This window comes from Mya arenaria, chromosome 17 (genome assembly GCF_026914265.1).
Source record: "Mya arenaria isolate MELC-2E11 chromosome 17, ASM2691426v1".
In the NCBI taxonomy this organism is placed as follows: Eukaryota; Metazoa; Mollusca; class Bivalvia; order Myida; family Myidae; genus Mya; species Mya arenaria.
This window is the reverse complement of record NC_069138.1, coordinates 1,509,723-1,528,204: the sequence shown is the minus strand read 5'-3', so window position 1 is coordinate 1,528,204 and position 18,482 is coordinate 1,509,723. Positions and strand designations below refer to the sequence as shown.

The 18,482-nt window shown below is 33.6% G+C and overlaps 1 protein-coding gene across 1 annotated transcript; it reads left to right on the top strand.

The window, feature by feature from the left end:
• The first annotated feature begins 14,006 nt into the window (after nucleotides 1-14,006).
• LOC128224062 (uncharacterized) lies at nucleotides 14,007-17,960 on the top strand. Its single transcript, XM_052933698.1, has 5 exons — nucleotides 14,007-14,055; nucleotides 14,957-15,104; nucleotides 15,633-15,811; nucleotides 16,061-16,204; nucleotides 17,653-17,960. The coding sequence occupies exons 3-5, from the start codon at nucleotides 15,655-15,657 to the stop codon at nucleotides 17,784-17,786; spliced, it is 435 nt and encodes a 144-aa protein (XP_052789658.1). The 5' UTR covers nucleotides 14,007-14,055; nucleotides 14,957-15,104; nucleotides 15,633-15,654; the 3' UTR covers nucleotides 17,787-17,960.
• Nucleotides 17,961-18,482: the final 522 nt, after the last annotated feature.

The following is an 18,482-nucleotide window of genomic DNA, read 5'->3' as shown; positions in this document are numbered from 1 at the left end:
ATATTTTAACCGGGTCAGCGTGTTAATCTCAACACTGTCGAATAAGGCGAGCAGTGAGTATAACCTTATTTGGTAAACAAGTGCGCGTTCAGTATTTAACACCCGTATCGTATATGAGTGATCAAGCCCTTGTCTTTAAACACCATGATAATGTGTAAGATATATTGTATATAAACAAAAATAGTGTTCAGCTATTCCGGACTCTTTCAATAAAGTAACAATTAATTTATATCAATAAATTCTACGATTTCTACTTGCTTATAGCCACACTTGTCACACCATTTGAGATATTCCTCGTTAAATAGGGCTGAAGATCTTTACAACTGCTCACTTTCTGTGAATTACGGCACTGTTTGATCAAGATGGGTATTTTATCTGTAAGATCTATTCAAACATTTACAAAAAGAAAAAGAGATTAACACATTGCTTGAAGGCTGCTTATTGAAATACGAGCAATGCATATCAAGTATTTTAAGATTTCTGACATGAGAAAAATCCTCAAATTATAATTCTCGTCAAATATGACCTGACAATAGCAAATCCCATTAAAGATATCTGAGGAATTCGACGCATGTTATAGTTTTACTATAATCAAACAATTGCCAAGAGTCATCAATCTTGTAAAAATGGACGCAGTACAGAGTATATTTAATCCGGTCATCTGCTGAAGTACTTTGCAGGCAATATCTGGTCCATGAGTACTTGAAGTTAGATTAGGACCTAGGTGTTTATTTGTTTTCAATCTGTTACTGGCTCCGTTAAGGCTGATAATTTTCATTGCAGTAGTACACATCAACAAGTTCACTTCTTCAGTGAATGGTGACTGGTCCATTGATTGCAAAAGTATAGATATATTTATAATGATGCATATTAGTTGATTTTATCTGTTTTAGCCAACGTGTTTATAACAATATGAAAGTCATCATCTATAAAGCTATACTAACGAGCTTAAGCAGACTAAGATTGTTGGACAAGAGCAAACGTACGTTTGCGTGAAATGTATATTCCATTATTAATAACCTCCAAGGTATTAATTCAAATTAGTGGTTTATTAAAAAAGAAACACAGAATGTAATTCAAAACAAAACACTAGTTATTTATACGATTGTAGTGTAGAAACAAGTGCTAAGTAAACTTAGGGCAACGTCACTGATTTATATACATTTTAATACTTTAAGAAGGTTTCACGTTTCTTTTTGACGACATTGTGTCATTTGATTGGGTTCATTCACGTTTTATAGTTCAGACTTATGTTTGGAAAAAATATGAACTATATCATCATTTAAGTAACATAAAAATCATCAACATTTAAAAATGAATCTCTGTTGTTTAACGAGTATCCTCATAGTTGGCAGAAGTATAAGTTTGCTGTAATTTGCTAGTTACGCTATTTAAAATTGACTGTCCAAGGCTTTGTTCAACATAATTCTATATAATTGAATATTTGTCACGTGCTGTTTTATTTTTCTTTACAAATCAAGGAACAACACTGAATTCGAACAAACTCTAAATGCCACGAAACAATTCTACATAGCCATTAGTAGAGAAACAGTTAGCTATGCATCAACCGATTCGTGTACATGTAAACTGGAAAAGGAAAGTATATTTAACATGCATACATTTCAACAAATCACATCATTGATGCATTCATTTTTTCAACAAAAGAAGTCACATACTGCCTTATCCCTGCACAACGAAGTACAGTATTTCGTTTAAAGTATAGTAGATTGACAGAGGATACAGAGGTCAAGAGTAGTCGTATTCCGATCTAGATTCAAGTTATTTTTTTACAGACCTTTATTGTTACACATTACCAGACCAATATCAAATATAGTGGTAGCTTAAACTGCATACGACTTCACATAAAAAATTATGTTACTGAATATCATTTTAGGATCTGCTTTTTCAACTGGGGCTCAAAAATATGCGTTTTACCGTGACCGAAAGGCTAAAGAAAAACAAAGACTAAACCAATTTTCTTGATTATTGCTTTATCGCAGTTAAACATTTGAAAAACGAGAGTGCAATATGTCTTTTGTTTATCAAACGCACATTGTACTGGCCCATTGGCAATTGTAATTGAACTTCAAAAATAGTGTAAATAGTATGTATTTCAACAAACAGTACAAGGTTAAAGATAATGTTACAATATGGTAGTTATATGCAGCAAATTCTCGACACAATAATGCATGTACGTATATTGAAATGGTGTTCACGTGGTATAGCCACCATAAGCAGCTGATGTCTTTTAATTATCGCCTTACACTGATGGAAAATAAGTGGTTATAACATGATGAAGCCTTAGTTTTCATGGTGCGAACATCTTCCAGAAATATGATTTTGTAACCGGTAATCAGTTTTAAGAGTATAAACATTTAGAAAATGGGGCCTTTGCTGATACTTTGAATCTTTTTTCAAGGAACGTTCAAAGAGGTAGCCGTATATATTTCTCAAAGTCTTGTCATCAATACATGATATTCTTTTTTCAATAAGACTCTAATAATAATAACTCCAAATAATATAACTGAATCAGGTGGCAAATATGTTAAAGTTGTGCACTAGAACCCAAAGCATAGTTGAAACCACTTTGTAAATTTGTTTTTGCTGCTTGGATGATTCCACAAAGTCCTTTTTCAACGAAATTCTTACATCTGTCATTTTCTAAAAGTAGTTTTGTTTTGTTTGTTCCCTATAAAGCTCTAAGTAATCCTTCTATTTCACTCGGGACTCTATCTAACCTTCCTCCCCGGAGACGATTAGTACTTGTTGTGTGGTTGGAAATCGAACCTGCGACGCCTGGATAGACAGTCAAGTGTGTTACCAATATACCACGGATCCGCCATAGTTGAATGGAAAGAAATAAGCTATTTTGTTTATACATGTGTTGGAAGAATTATATTATAGTTTGTAGCGCTTAGCACACACATTTACGACATGGCAATGTCGTGTCGTTCCCTGGTAAATAACACAACCAAAAATGGATAAACCAGACCCTGAAAGCACAGTAATTTGTATAATAAAGCTTATAATATTAATCCGACTCAGCCAAACCTTTGTGTGATATTTCGATTTTGAAGCGTGCTTTAATGAATTGTTGATAATCATAATGTTACAAACAGTTCAAATAATAGTTTGATATTAACAATATTATATTAGCAATTATGCTCTACATGCTTATTTGAGGAATAAATTGCGAAGCTGATGTCATTATCGGGGATATGAACGCAGTTTGGCTGGTTACGCATGGAATCCTTCTTTTTCCAACTGCGTTTATACTCCGATAATGACATCAGCTTCGCAATTTATTCCTCAAATAAGCCTCATCTGAGCTAGCTTCAACTTGAAAACAATAAAATATATAGTCTAACATATAAACTAATAAAGTAATTAATGCGTTAGAACATTTGGAGAGTTTAGTAACAAGGGACATTATTGTAGTTAATTTAGTGGATCATCTAATGGCCAGAATAATCTCCCTTATAATATATTGTAACCTTACTGCAGCCAGGGAACAGGTAGTTCACATTCAGTTAAGGTACTTCAGTGTATTTTTTTGGAAAACCATGGGCATACAGCTGTCGTAGAAATGTATCTAGAAGCTTGGGTGGTGTCCCCTTAGTTATCCCCCTTGACAGATACAAGTGGGTCAAACTAAGGGCCCACTGTAAATAAAACAATGAATGTAACCTTTATGTTATGCAATACAATAAAAAGGATCACAAAAGTAGTAAGTTATTTGATTGTAACTGACATTTTAGACAATGCTCCAACGAATAGTTAACAATAATAACAAGGATGCCATAATTTTATATCAAACTAGCTAAGGACTTTTTGCGAAGTGCTGATAAATTTACCAATGAAATTGCTTTCAAACTTTTGTGCATGCATGATTCAACTTTAATGTGTTTAAATACAGCATGACAAAAACAACTCGATTTTTACGTATCACACTTATTCTAAATACAGTTGAATCCCGTTAGCTCGAACTCGCTTGATTCGAACTACTGGTTTGCTTTGTATGTAAATTGGATGTAAAGGACCATTGTTTTCTACATTAAAAACATTTCTGATTGGCTCGAAATTTTCGAGGCACGAGGTAATTTCGCCGGTCCCTGGGACTTGAGGCAAACAAGATTCGACTATGGTCTTATCAATGTCGACCAAGGTCGTAAAATCAAGATCAAATATTGGATTGAATATATGATTTCCGAACTCAAATACTCAATGTCTTTCGTGACACATTAAAAGGACTCGCTCGTGTTATTTTTTGAACTTTTTGTATGACGAAATAAAGTGTGGCAAATCATAAGGAATGTTAAAACTAAAGTACTGACGGCTAAAATCCTTCAGCAAATGTTGATATTTGATCAAACGATTATCAACATCCTATATAACGCGATTCAACAAAATACTGGAGGATTAAGTTATCCTAATGAATATGTAGGAGTCCTTTCGGGCGTAGGGTATTGTTTTTAGTTTTCTTTTTTTCATTAACTGATAAGGCGTAGGTTCGCACCCTGATAATATCAGGATATGTTTTAAACTTCACGTGTATTTTTTTTTCTGCAATTTAGATATTAATGAGTTGGGCGAGTAGTTAAACTCTCCTTATGCGAACACCTCACCTTTAGTATCATAGATGACAGTTTCTGGCAACACCTGGCTTTACTTCGACTTATATTTTGCTGTTCTAAATCCACGGCATTAATGTTTAGAAGACAGCCCTCAAAGTTTGGGTTGGAACATCCATTCAAGTCTTATGATCGCAATTTTGATGAACATTTCAATATTCGTCTCACAAAATCCTTGCCAATCGCGGTAAAACCATATATTCTCAACTCTCCAAGAAGTGGAAATTCTCGGCTCGACTGACGTTCTTTTGTGGGGGTGTAGGGGTATTTTTCAAGCGGAAGGTTGGATAGATCTACGCTGTGTCATTAAGTGATAATATCCTCGCATTTAGTGCTGTAAACTGTTTTCGTATTTAAAATCTTAATGTTTTCAAGACTGCAAAGCGGTGTAACCGCTGCAAATGTAATGAAAAAAAATGCGGACAATTTATCTTCCTTCATTTTTTCACGCTGAGTTGATTACGGGTACCTCATGTTGATGACGCAATGCTGTGAACAAAATTCAGTTTCAGAGAACAATAAGAGTTCGAAATCAAAAAAAAAACACGATCTTTTTGAGAGTAGGATAGACATAAGGTGTGATTTATAAGTAAGTAATGTAATTACGATTTGTTTCTCTTACATCTATCATGCTATGTTCATTAAAGCAACCCTAAAGTTGACTATTCAGCAAAGCTGTAATCGCAAGAACGATGTCAAACCCATATCAACTACGTGAACGGTGAATTGAGATTTCTAAGTTTCCGAAAGTATGAAAAAGATGAATTTATATTAGAACTTAATATAGGAACAGAATCTGTTGTTTCTGATGATGCTTGACTGGTAAAGAGCAATGGTTTGGACTCCGTCACAGATACGAGGCGTTAAGCACGCTTGTCACGAACTATAAATCACGAAGAACGAATATATTGCACATGTATTTTATGTAATATTTAGTAAGCAATGAGCAATGAAAAATAGCTTTTATTAAATATGAAACTATATTTCGAACCATAATTGCACCGCAACCCAATCGTGCATCACTAGGATGTATTATCATTACCAAGCTTGCCAAATCGCCCACCAAATAATCATCGTGGTTAACGAAAACAATTAAATAGTGAACATAGCATCCAAGCATTTAATTGGAAGCTATTAAATTTTTAAAGCGGGTTAACAAATACGCGTGCGAGCGTTTAAAAGGCGGACCATAACTCTTCATAATCACAATCGACCCGGACTGCTAAACCCATTACATCTTAGCCATGCAAACAGCAATGAAACACTATAATCATGTTTTATTTCATATAGGATACATTAGTAATTCTTAATATGTACTGACATGGCTTATTTACTTTTGAGAACATATAATAACTTAAAGCCTTTGTGTTCCATCGGATTGACGAGTTGCAGTGTCCATCTTACGGAAAGTGATTGCTATTTGATATGATATATATCAACAACATCTTACCCGTAAGAAATGAAAAAAAAAAGGATGAAGATGTTACGGTCAAGAGAGTTGTTTTTGCAACAATTAGTCGTATACGATTTTTGCCCATTGCACAATATAATCTGTCATTGTCTCTGGCTGAAACAAAGGTAACTCTTGATATACATTTAGGATATATAGATTTTCTGACGTCCTTTTACACTTCGAATTTGATGGGTAAGCAAGTATCAGTTTATACTATTTAGTAAGTTTTCAAACCGAACTCGACGTGAAATTTGAAGACAGGAAATCGTTTTATCGTAACAATTATTTTAATATATTCCTACATTGTATGATAAGGTGTTTTAACGTTCTGCGCTTTCTGTAGACATACCACGCATTTCACGGCATTTGTGTGATTCAGCATAAGGAAACTACCTTGTGAAACGGAATTTAACAATATAGCTTGCTGTATTTTTGTGTTGGACTTTGAAAAGGAAATCGATAGGAATATAATTAACACATTTATTTCGTTTGATAATGTACAGTCGTAATGCCAGAATCGTGTACAAAGACATTTAACCATGTTTCAAAATGGATGAATTTGTTTGTTCCTGATATAGTTTAACCATGCTAAAAAGCCAAGAACACTTAATGCAAAATGAAAATAAAATAGAAGCCAAGTATCACAATAAATACATTAAATTGACAACGATAACACAATTCGACATAAATTAAGTTTATTTCAATGAGGCTCGTACCGTCGTGTTAGAGAGATCAAGGTCGGATAGGCATTTGCATTCCTCAAAAAAAATTCTCAACCTAGCGGGGTGGCAGTTTATTACAGTTTGAAAGGTTCAATACACGTTCCTCTAATATACACTTGAAAAGAGCCTAAAACCAAAACATCCAATTGCTTTTTGTTTTCAATTCTTCAAAAAATGAAATGCAATACATTGTATTCACCTTGTTTGCATCTTGATCCGCTAAATTTATACTTGTACTGGGTATTGGTGAAAGTTACGTTAAAATGTATTACCTGTATTGAAAATGAATGAAATACAATGTTTCCTTAAACAAATTCTACTTTAAAAGTCTGGTGGGTCAAATATTAAACGTATGAGTCAAACAAGAGTCTCTAATCCTAAAACAATACATTACGTTTGCAAATGGCAAAGGTGACATAATAAGAATTCCAATGACAGAATATTAAAAACAATCATTTTGAACAGAATTCTATAAAATCAAAGGCAGGTTTTAACAATATATACACCCTTCTGTTTAAATTATATGCTGTTTTCTCTTTTGGCAAAAAGCAATTATTGATATGTTGTACAATTTCTGGTTTCAATTAATTGCAAACCCTTGGTTCCTGCGAATTTCAGTGCGAAGACAGAAAATTAAAATACAATCAGCTTTTAATATGTCAAATAGGCTGTACTGTATTTGGAACACATCAAAAGGCTATATTTTTAAATAATGGTAGGATTATTTTATACTTCCTACGTTTAGGTGGCCTTGATCTTGACCATACTAAGATATTAAACAATCAAACGATAGGACAGTAGACAATCTACATATACACCAATTGTATTAATATCCATCAATGCTAACGTCAACTGATGAGCAGAAGCCGATATTAAAATTTGCAACTGCAACCTAAAGCAGACAATCATCAAACACATACCACACACTCGCATCAAACAGCTGTATCAACATATCAATGGATTACTCCCCATTGAACATTGAGTAAAATACAAGTTCATCGATACATATTTAGCGAGGGTTTAAGTACTTTTTATTTCAAAAATGTACTATGGCAGTGGTGTGTTTGAGTGCTGAGTTTAATGATATTATTATTTTGTTTGATACAGATGATATAAATAAACATTTTTTTCACTCTAACGCAGAGTCAGCTTTTAAATTCGGACTACTTTCAGATACCTACATAAAACAACACTACCCACTGAAGGAATTATGCCCATTGATGATTCATCTATTTAAAATAAGATATAGAGTATATTTGTATATTTCAGTGTACAATCGTATTTTACGAGTGCCATAGACAAATATATTTTCACGAGTGTCAAAGCCACGAAATAAAATACCATCTGAAATAAACAAATTTTATTTTCGGCGTTTTATTAGTATTTTAATTTATTTTCTTAATTGTCCCCTTTTTTAGAAAAGGGTGTACATTACACCGTTAGCCATGTGACGCCCCTCACGCAAATTCTCTCTATATAATAGCTGATCACGTAGCTATTTCATTTTCTTTTTCCGGTTTGTTGACAACAAGTTCCCTAATATTCTTTTTTATTCGCTCGTTGGATTCAATCATTTGATATATAACATTTATCTTGGTTTTATAGTGTGTTTCATGGTACATGGATATTCAGTCATCCTACTGTCAGAGGCACGTCTGTTTTGCTTGAAGATAGGTCGATTTCCAGATAATGATGAGGACCACGCTAGTTTGTTGACAAATATTGAGTCTTGGGTGGGGTAAAAATAACAGTAAATCTGTAAATTGTAGTGTGAATTTTTCAGGATGTTCGTATTACGTATTACAACGTCAAACAGTTCAAAATACATAATATATGATAAATGATATAACCATCTATTTATGTTCGAAGAGTTGTTTTCGTCTGTAATTCGTTTGGTATGCAAACAAATGTTCGAACATTCAGGTTCAAGATCAAGAAAACGTTTGAAAAACGGGATAATATGTTTCAAATAAAAACAAAGTTGTTAATTTCCAAATATATTTTAATTTATTTAAGCAGTGAAGTGTTCTGTTTTGATCGAGGGGAAGTAAAAACAATCGATTTTAAAAGTACTTCTGGAATTTGATATTTTCACTCGTTATTTTGCAGTGGATATATCAAATTGGTATTTTCACTGGTGTTATTTCACTAATTAAACTCCATATTTCATCGACAAACATGAAAGAAATGTACAAAATTGTAACGTTTGTTTTATTCATCTTCAGTTCAAGTTCTAATACGGACTCTCCGGATGAAAGCCCGAACTATGTTTTCTTTGGTGTGGTAGCCCAAAATATTTACAGCACAGAACATATTTGAACCTAGTGTCTGTCTTTTTATTGAAGTTTGGATTACGTTTGTCACTCAATTCAACATTGTGCAATAACTCTGGTGCAGCCTCAACCTTTGCAATCATTTGGCACATCTTCTAAAGTCTGAAATATATTAGTATTAGATTATATATTATTATTTTCATTATCCTCAATTTTGGAGAGAGCATTTTGTACATATGCAAGAGTAATTGGAGCTACAGTTTGCGTCGGTAAGTCAATGTGGTATATTTATCCATTTTTTCACAAATCTTATGTTGATAACATGCTTAAAAGTGTAATAAAATTTAGTGGTTTTATTAAAATCTTTATTGTACTCGCCCTCAGGCCTTCGATAAGTTTGTTAGTCATTTTAGCTTTTTGAATCCATGTTAACAAATAGACTGTAACCCTGGATAAAGCTACCCTGGATCTTTAACGCACATCAGTGTATAGCACTGTGACTCGGGACCCCCATTTAACGTTCCTCCTGGAAGACGATAAATATTTTAAGTGGTGTGTCGGGGGGTCGACCTGCGACCTCTGGATTGACAGTCAAGTGAGCTAACACTAGACCTCTGATCCGCCACTCATTTACCGATTAATTAATTTCAAATGCCGACTTAAAAACCGGAAAAGATGAAACATTGAATAACAAAACTTTATCATGTCTTATGAACAACATTGAATCACAACTGACAAATACAGCTACGTGAACTTTCTGTAAAATTAATTGCTTTTAACTTTAGTTTAATCTTTAAAAACATATGCTTGTTTACTTTTCTACGTGACTACTGTCATTGTGGGATTGTTTACAATAGTTTTTTTATGAGTAAGGGACACAACTGTGCTAATTCTGTAAAGCAAAGGGAAACTATATTCATGTAAATAGTCAATAGACACAGTATATTATATCTGTGTCTTCTTCAGTTGTTATACTGTTCTACTCTTCAATTATATAAACAAAAGACATTGCTACTTTATACGGTGCCAATCCTGACCACAAGGGCACGATGAGAACAAATTGGCATGAGATTGATATCAGGAGAAAGACTGTCTGAAATGCGAATATTTTAATGATGTTATCTTTCAGATTTTTAAGATAAAGCATACATACTACTTTATTAAACGCACATTTATCTAAGCGGAATGTTTATATAAGAGAGTCATTTTAGCTAATGGCCAGTTTATTTTGAAACTAAGAAATGACCTCGAACGGTTTACAATTTGCCATTGAACACTTTATCAAACTAGCCAATAATATCTTTGTGAGTTTGTATACCTGAGTAAATGTATAATCTTTAGCATGTAAATGTTTTCATATTTTTGAAAATAATTGATATATCGTTGCACCCAACATTTTGTGGCTTTAACAATATGTTAAAACCCGAATATCACATTTCAAGTAAATACTCGAACATAACGTAGCGGAGAGTTCAATTTTCAAGCTCAGGGAAATAAATGACTGTTTCAGTTGGAAGGTAAATCAGCAAAGTTATTGTTGAAACATAGCCAAGTGGTATTTAGTTTTAAACCTGATACAATGATATTGTTAAATTCCACGAAATTATTTTTTTTCAATGCATGTAGATGCGCCTTTTGAAATTGATATTAAACTATGCGATCTAAAATAATATATTCACAACTCGTGTGTCGTGACGAAGTCTGCACCTCTATCTTAAATATTTGTATCAATAAAATAAAATCTGTTATAATTGTTAAAGTTAAAGTTATTTGAGTGACGCGGGCTAATCATATCTGTAGCAAATATTGTAAAAAGAGGATGGCAATTTTGTGCCTTTACATAGGATTTTTACAGGTTATGGTTCAACTGTGCTCTGGTAAGACAAATCCTTTTAATTACTATTTTGTAATAATAAACTACACATTACGAATCATTTTTAACTCACCTTTTTGGCCAAATAATTGGGCACTAAAGTATCAAAACAAATTAAAAATTGTAAGTAAAAAGATGCTTTTTTAAACAAATACTCCAAACTGTTAAATACATAGCACGGAATAAGTGTGCAATTTCGAATTTGCATATTAATTTTCACTTAAAAAAAGTGTTCAACATAAACACTGTGTTAGGGAAAGAGAAACGTAGGAGATTGCTAATCGTTATTTTATTGCAAAAAGCAGAACGTAAAACGGAGCTTGCATTCATTTCTCTTATTAGGCAGTTGTAATGAAATTTAACTATTCTTCTTCTTTTGCACAGAATTCTATCCATTTCAAAGTAAAGTAGCATGTACAAAATTAATTGTGTTATGTTTTAATGACCTACATGACACAGGACGTGAATCAGCCGGTTTCAATTTTGGTAAGCACAATGAGAAATCTGTATATTTATTCCTTTAAGATGTATCTGGTTCGTAAAAACATCATAAAACCAAAGAAACTGAACCGAAATCAATCTTCCTTATTATAAGTTTAAGGTAAAACGTCTACACGCAACGGAGAGATACCAACAGTATTTCATGTCATAAAATGGTTTAAGTTCCTTCTATAGCTATGAACAAGTTAACTGATTTTTAATTCCTTTAAATGTCGACATAAAATTGCTGTTGGAGAAGTTGATATACGTTTCATATTCATGTTTCATGTAGCAGAATCCGAAAACAACGGATTTTTATATTGACAGGCGAAATTCAATTCTGACCCACTAACCTTCTCAATAGTAGTATAGTTAAATAACATAGGGAAATGATTGGTGTACCGATCAAGATATGGACAAACCTTTCGACGAAAATAACTCAATTTTTGAAATCTTCAAAATAAAAATAGTTTTTATATTTTGTTACATAATGTTTCTCGTTTAATTAAACATAAATATACACAAACTCGACATAAAGCTCAATTGTTTACCGCAAATATTCCTCCACCAGAGCAAATAAGTCATTGTTTTCAGGTAAAAACTTCAAGTCCTTTTGACGTCCTCTGTTGTTTCGTTTGTAGCGAGAACTGTAGTCCCCTAGTATCCTAACAAGACCGCTAACCCGCCCTTACGCTAATAAGTGATATGCAATAGAACGCCAGCGTACCCTAACCATGCGAAACGCTATGTCCTTGGCGGTTTGACACATTAGCTATAATACTAACACAATGCGTCGCCTACACCACAGAAAACGCTAAATATATTTGTTTGCACCAGCGACGTAACAGTTGTTTAGCTTTGCAGTACAGTGATCACTGCCAATGCAAATCACGTGACAACGTGATCATGATCATAATCATATGGCTTTATTTAAACAAACAGTATTCTTAATTATTTCAATTACTTGCAAACTTTTAGTTTAAAAACAACTCAATTTAATGAGACTAAATAAATTATGGCATATATGTGTATATTTGTTTGTCAAAACAGCTATTGTATTGTAATGGCAGAGTATTTCTTTACCCATCAAACGATTTCACTGCTTAAGAGATTGCAAACAGACGTCATGTCAAATTCCAGAAAATAAACTCAATCACCTCTATTCATTCATCTCATGTTATCTGGACACTATTTTATATTGAGTATCAATTATTGCTAATGTGTGTTCATTTTTGGTAAGGATACGTTGGATCTTCCTGTACTGACCAGTTCGAATGTTCCGACCAAATCAACCTTGTTTGTGTGGATAATGCCTGCAACTGTGCATATGGCTTAAACCGCAACGGGACAGACTGTGCGGGTAACCTAGGTAATGATGTTTCATACATTTTATTGTGCATTATAAGGTGAGATTTAATTGATATGTTACAGTTTGAAAAGAAACAGCACTGGATAGCATTGCAGTGCACTGAAGGTTTTCACGATTAGTTGGGTATCTAATTATGATATGCAAGTATCATTTGAGTCAGAGCACCACTTGTGCTTGCTTGCGAGATATATTACTTTTACAAATTTAGGTGTTTCCTTAATAAATGGCTCGTCACCATATGCGGGAATCGTTGATGGACATACTGGAACCTTTTGTGATCTTGGTTTTAGTGAGAAAGCGGCGAACGTAACCTGCACTAGTCTTGGATTAGGGTGAGAAATTTAAAGATAAGTAAATGACCTATTTCTATGTAATCTATTGAAAGGCTTATAACACACCAGTTCGTCCAATCCTTAAACTCAATTTTTAACTTCATTCCATATAATCGTTAAGGTTCGTTTTTGCTGGAATATATACGTATCTAATTTCATATATGGACGCGCATATGCCATAACGTACGATATACGTTCCTTTATGTCGACTTTCCACACACCACAACATGTTTCCTCAAGGGTGTTACTTTCTCCTAAAGAATTAAAGGAACGAGGAAGATTAGTTGGAAAGAAAAACTGAATGAAAAACATATTCAAATTACTAGTCGAATATTGCTTTTGTACAATCTTATGTTTGAAACACTGCTGACTGATCCATTGAGTATGAGTGTTTGCTTGGAGACCCAGTATCGTTTTAGTTATCCTCAGACGAGGAATGACATTATCTGATAAACTAGAATTTTATAATTCTTGTATATTTTTTCATACATAAGACCCTTTCGAATGAACCACAAATAATATGAGTCACCATGCATGTAAGTGACCTTAATCTCAACAATTTGAGATGTGGAAAATAAAGTTCCTTTACAAAAAACTCTTAGTATTCAAATCATTGTAGTCATATAACTCACTTATATAAATATGTTTGTAATTAGAATGCAGAAACAGTAAATGCCAAATATATATATTTATTTAACAAGTAATGCAACAAATTTCAATACTTGCATCGTTTATTTAGATTTGGTCAATATTGCAACCCCTAGTTAATCTTATCTTATTGACAGCTGGACATATCAAATTGGATCCGTTAAACGATAATGCATATGAAGGAGAGTTCAAATATTTCGTTGACGGTTTGTGGTGGAGCATTTCAAATCGAACATCAAAAGTGACTGCGAAAAAACGAATTTCTCGGATTTGGGTATGTGTGATTATGAAATTTCCCGCTTGACTTTGAATTTACAATTAAGCAAAAATACAGCGAATATCAGTATGAATCTAAAACAATGTATGCAACTCAGTTATTTCGCTACTAACTAATATAGTATGTATATAAAAGAAAAGAGCTACAGTACGACACAAACCTTCGCCTCTGGGAATTCGTGCGATCGCCATGCACCCTGCACAAGCGCTCAGTCTGATTCTGCGGGATTTTTTCCGCGGTCATCCTGTGCCTAAGCAGCTTGCAAACACGATGCAATGCAAAATGACCTTAGATAACTTATAAAGAACGCTATACAGAGTAGATAATTAAAACGTTATTGGTCCTTTTAGGTTTGTGGGATTAAATTTCGAGTAAGAGTACCTGTACTTGGTAATAGAATGGTTTTCAGTGGTCTGTAACGGAACTGAGACAGACATTTCACAATGTCAGTGGACAAGGGACGATAATGACAGAGAATATCAAACTCTGTACCTTTCCTGTTCGGGTATGAATTATTAACAATATATCCATTATGTTTATTTTCAGATGATATTATAACGTGGTAAATGATCTACATGTTGAATTTCTAGAGTTATGGCTAAAACAGAAGGCGTCACAGAAAGTCTCTCGCCGCTTTGAGAAGAAGAAGCGACAAAAGAATGTTGACAATATGCTCTATGCATTACTGAAATCAGCATTTTAATAAGAAACATGAAATTGCTTAGCAATTTTAAAAATAAATCAACCTTATGTTAGCGCGTCTGTTATTCGTAGTTTAAACGTTGATATTAATTTACAATGATATGGTTATATGCGGTGGCGTTAGCATCGTCGAGTAAGATGTTGTCATTCTATACGATAAAATGCTTATTGAAATGTACCTCTATTGCCATTTAAGACTATGAAATAAAGAATGTCCGCCTTATCGGTCAGTCTGATGACGTCGGGCTAGTTGAAGTCTTTGTAAACAGCAATTGGCGGACAGTTTGTGAGGCTGGCTTTACCAATTACTCGGCAAATCTGATATGCCAAGAGCTTGGATTCAGGTAAAATGTCCAACCAATCTGATATGTCAAGAGCTTGGATTCAGGTAAAATGTTCAACCAATCTGATATGCCAAGAGCTTGGATTCAGGTAAAATGTTCAACAATCTGATATACCAAGAGCTTGGATTCAGGTAAAATGTTCAACTAATCTGATATGCCAAGAGATCTGATTCAGGTAAAACGTTCAACCAATCTGATATGCCAAGAGCTTGGATTGAGGTAAAATGTTCAACCAGTCTATTTGTAATTTAGTTGGCTATATTATCCGTGTTATCCATGCATGAAGCCTACTACTGTACAATATTATATAGTTTTCTCTTGTTTAAATCTTATGAAGTTAGACAATAGCATTATACTCAATAACGTCACTATCTGTGGCGACTACCGATTGGTATACATTTCGGGCATATTATTTTGATTTTCGCTGCCCGAGTTTAATAAACTTGATAATAGCTTTATTTCTGTTAGTCCCATACCCTTTTGCTAAGCGTTGTTTTATAAAACATGACACCTGTATATGTTTTTCAGCAATGCAAAATGGTATACAACTATGGATCAATCGAACAGTGATACTAAAGTCGGGTCATTGATTTGCTACCAAAATGATATATTATTATTACGAGATTGTGAAATTATACCGTTGGCATATTATACTTATGGATCTGGTGATTGTTCTGGCAACGGGGTATCTATCGCATGTTCGAAAGGTTTGTATCAAATGATTCTGCATTGTATGTTACATTTTTGGGAGATGCTCTTCGAATAAGTATTTATTGTCGTCGTATTGAAACGTATATTAGATACCAAAATATAAATTCTGCTATATGTCCAAGTAGAAGTTGATCTTTCCTTAAAGTACTTTTAAATATGTCTGGAAGTAAACAGCATTACTTTCCAGCAAGGATAACGTTGCGTACTTAATCTAAGACATGTATCTTTATTCATAATGTCTTCAGATCAGCCAACCAGCACCGTTTCGACAGTAAAACAAACTAACAATGAGGGCCTGGATATGTATCTAGTTGTGATTGTGATGTCCGTAATTGTGGGCCTTGTGTTATGTCTTCTTGTTGGAGGATTGTTGTATTGCAATCTGACAGGCATGTATCATTGGTGAAAGTATCGGTCAGCTATGATGAAATTATATTTGGATATACATTGTGTTATTGTTTACAAACATGTGTGTAGTACGAAGGTATTCCAGACCGTGTTTACCACTTTCCAAATAAATCGGAGTTTTTCAAGGAATAAGAATAATATTCTGAAACATGAAATAAAAAAACAACCTAGTATATGCAATCTCATTCAACACTGTATGTTGTTGTAATATACTTAGATGCTATCGCTAATACCACTTCCTATTTAAATGCACGCATTTATTTTGTATTGATTTTCACAAATTAGTAAAAAAATACGATACTGCAATGACCATATTACATGTATTGCATTCAATAAAATTTTAGGTAATTTTATGTTTTACTTTTCTCGATAGGTAAACTTTATTTTTCACAGCGACAATTCATTGTTATAGATGTTTTGGGAATTTTACGTTAACACTCATTGGCGTGATACAATACTTAAGCATTATTTATTGAACAAATTAGCAGAGTTATAATGCCCACCGCAAACGCAATGGCTCCAAAACTCACTTACGTCTTGTGTATAGGTGTGTGCGTCTAAACAGAGTTTATTGTTGAATGTTCGACTACCGGGCTTGTCTAGGTAGTTTTTATTGTGACTCAACATTGAAAACTGTAAATATGGATGCTATTGTGAAGTAGACACCAGGAAAGTGTTGATGGTGGCAATTGCTTAGTATGACATATATGATTTTTATTCTTAAGTGGTTTGTCAAAAGATAAGATATTATACTGATGCCGTTTTGATAAATTAATAAAAAAAATAACAATGTGAATCTCAAGTTCAGAATCAAGACGTAAGTTAATACTGGCTCTAGTAATATTAACCACGGACACAGTTAAATTGTGGTGCAACAGTGTATTCGATCCATGGTTCATATTAACAAACGTTCTGGTGACTGAGTTCTTAGAAGACTCGAATGTTTATGTTCTTCCAAATTAGTGATGGTAGAAGTATTATAAAGGTCAAAGATAGCATGTTTTATTATATGTTCAACTTTACTATTTCGAACCAACAAAATCAACAAATTATGCTTAAACTTGTTTTCAAAATGCTGAAATACAATGATATAACTGCGATATGCCATCGGTATTTCGTTACAAAAACAGTTTCAATTTATTTATTTGATAATAGTTTTTGGTAGTTGTTTATCACTGTCGCATTTCAGGTTGATAGAACTATATTTTGATTTTGCTGTTCGAATTAGGTCTCTGCGCACATAGTACAGGGCTTAGCTTCCCTCGTTGTGAAACAAACAATGTAACAAGATACCAAGGGCATAAGGCAAATATTTGGTATCGCCTTCTATTTCTCTATTTAGGAAAGTCTTTCAATAAAAGATGGAGTTACCGTCTAGGAACGGTAAAAAAAGCTTCTTTGACCTAAAATATCAATATCATGATTTCAGTGCCCAACCGAGTTCGCAAAATAAAACACAATCTGGAGGACGTTCGCCGGTATCAGTTGTTAACAAAAGTGGTGAATGCAAAGGTGATGACGAAGAGTACACGACTATTGATGACTCTGATGAACTTGGACTGAATCCCCAGAATGAATATTATCAACTCAGGAATACAAACGACGGTAAAATACATACGAACGATTCGAGAACGAATATTTCTGATGATTATTTACAACCGGTCATGGCGACGATCACATCAGATGCAGATGTCGAGGTTGATAACGATGGCTACTTGAAACCCGTGCGAAACGTTTAAGCAGATGGCTAAATTCTTGGAACATATTCTGGTTAAACCCGGATATGGTTGTTAACTCGTTAATCCTGTAAAATGAGATCTTAATCAAAAAGGCATATACTTGAACAATTAATATTGAAAATAAGATTCATCTACGGATACCCATGCGTGGAAAGAAACACACCTTATATTCAACAGTTAAGCATACCTTTACTGACAGAGCGGACACATGCTAAGCCTACATATAATGGATATCTGTGTAACAAAAATAGTACGTCCTGTGTGCTTCTATGTATATATTTTTTTGCATTGAAATACGGACACACAAGAGATGAAACATAGCTTTATTCCAAAACAATATTGTTTATTAGTTTTGATTATTAATAAGTACCTTTTATGTATTTTTATTATATACAATAATGATTATGTGCGTTTTAATATAATGTCTGTATTATGCTTATATATTGCGGTCTGGTTGTTTAGTTCATGTCAAATGCTCATCTATAGAGCCTTGATGTTTAATGTAACCTAAACGCTTAAG

Bases quoted from the DNA above. Each gene is read 5' to 3' on its own strand.
- LOC128224062 (XM_052933698.1), top strand. From the start codon at position 15,655: ATGGATCAATCGAACAGTGATACTAAAGTCGGGTCATTGATTTGCTAC. The intron at 15,812-16,060 runs GTTTGTATCAAA...TAATGTCTTCAG, and splicing joins ATCTATCGCATGTTCGAAAG to ATCAGCCAACCAGCACCGTT. The intron at 16,205-17,652 runs GCATGTATCATT...TCATGATTTCAG, and splicing joins GTTGTATTGCAATCTGACAG to TGCCCAACCGAGTTCGCAAA.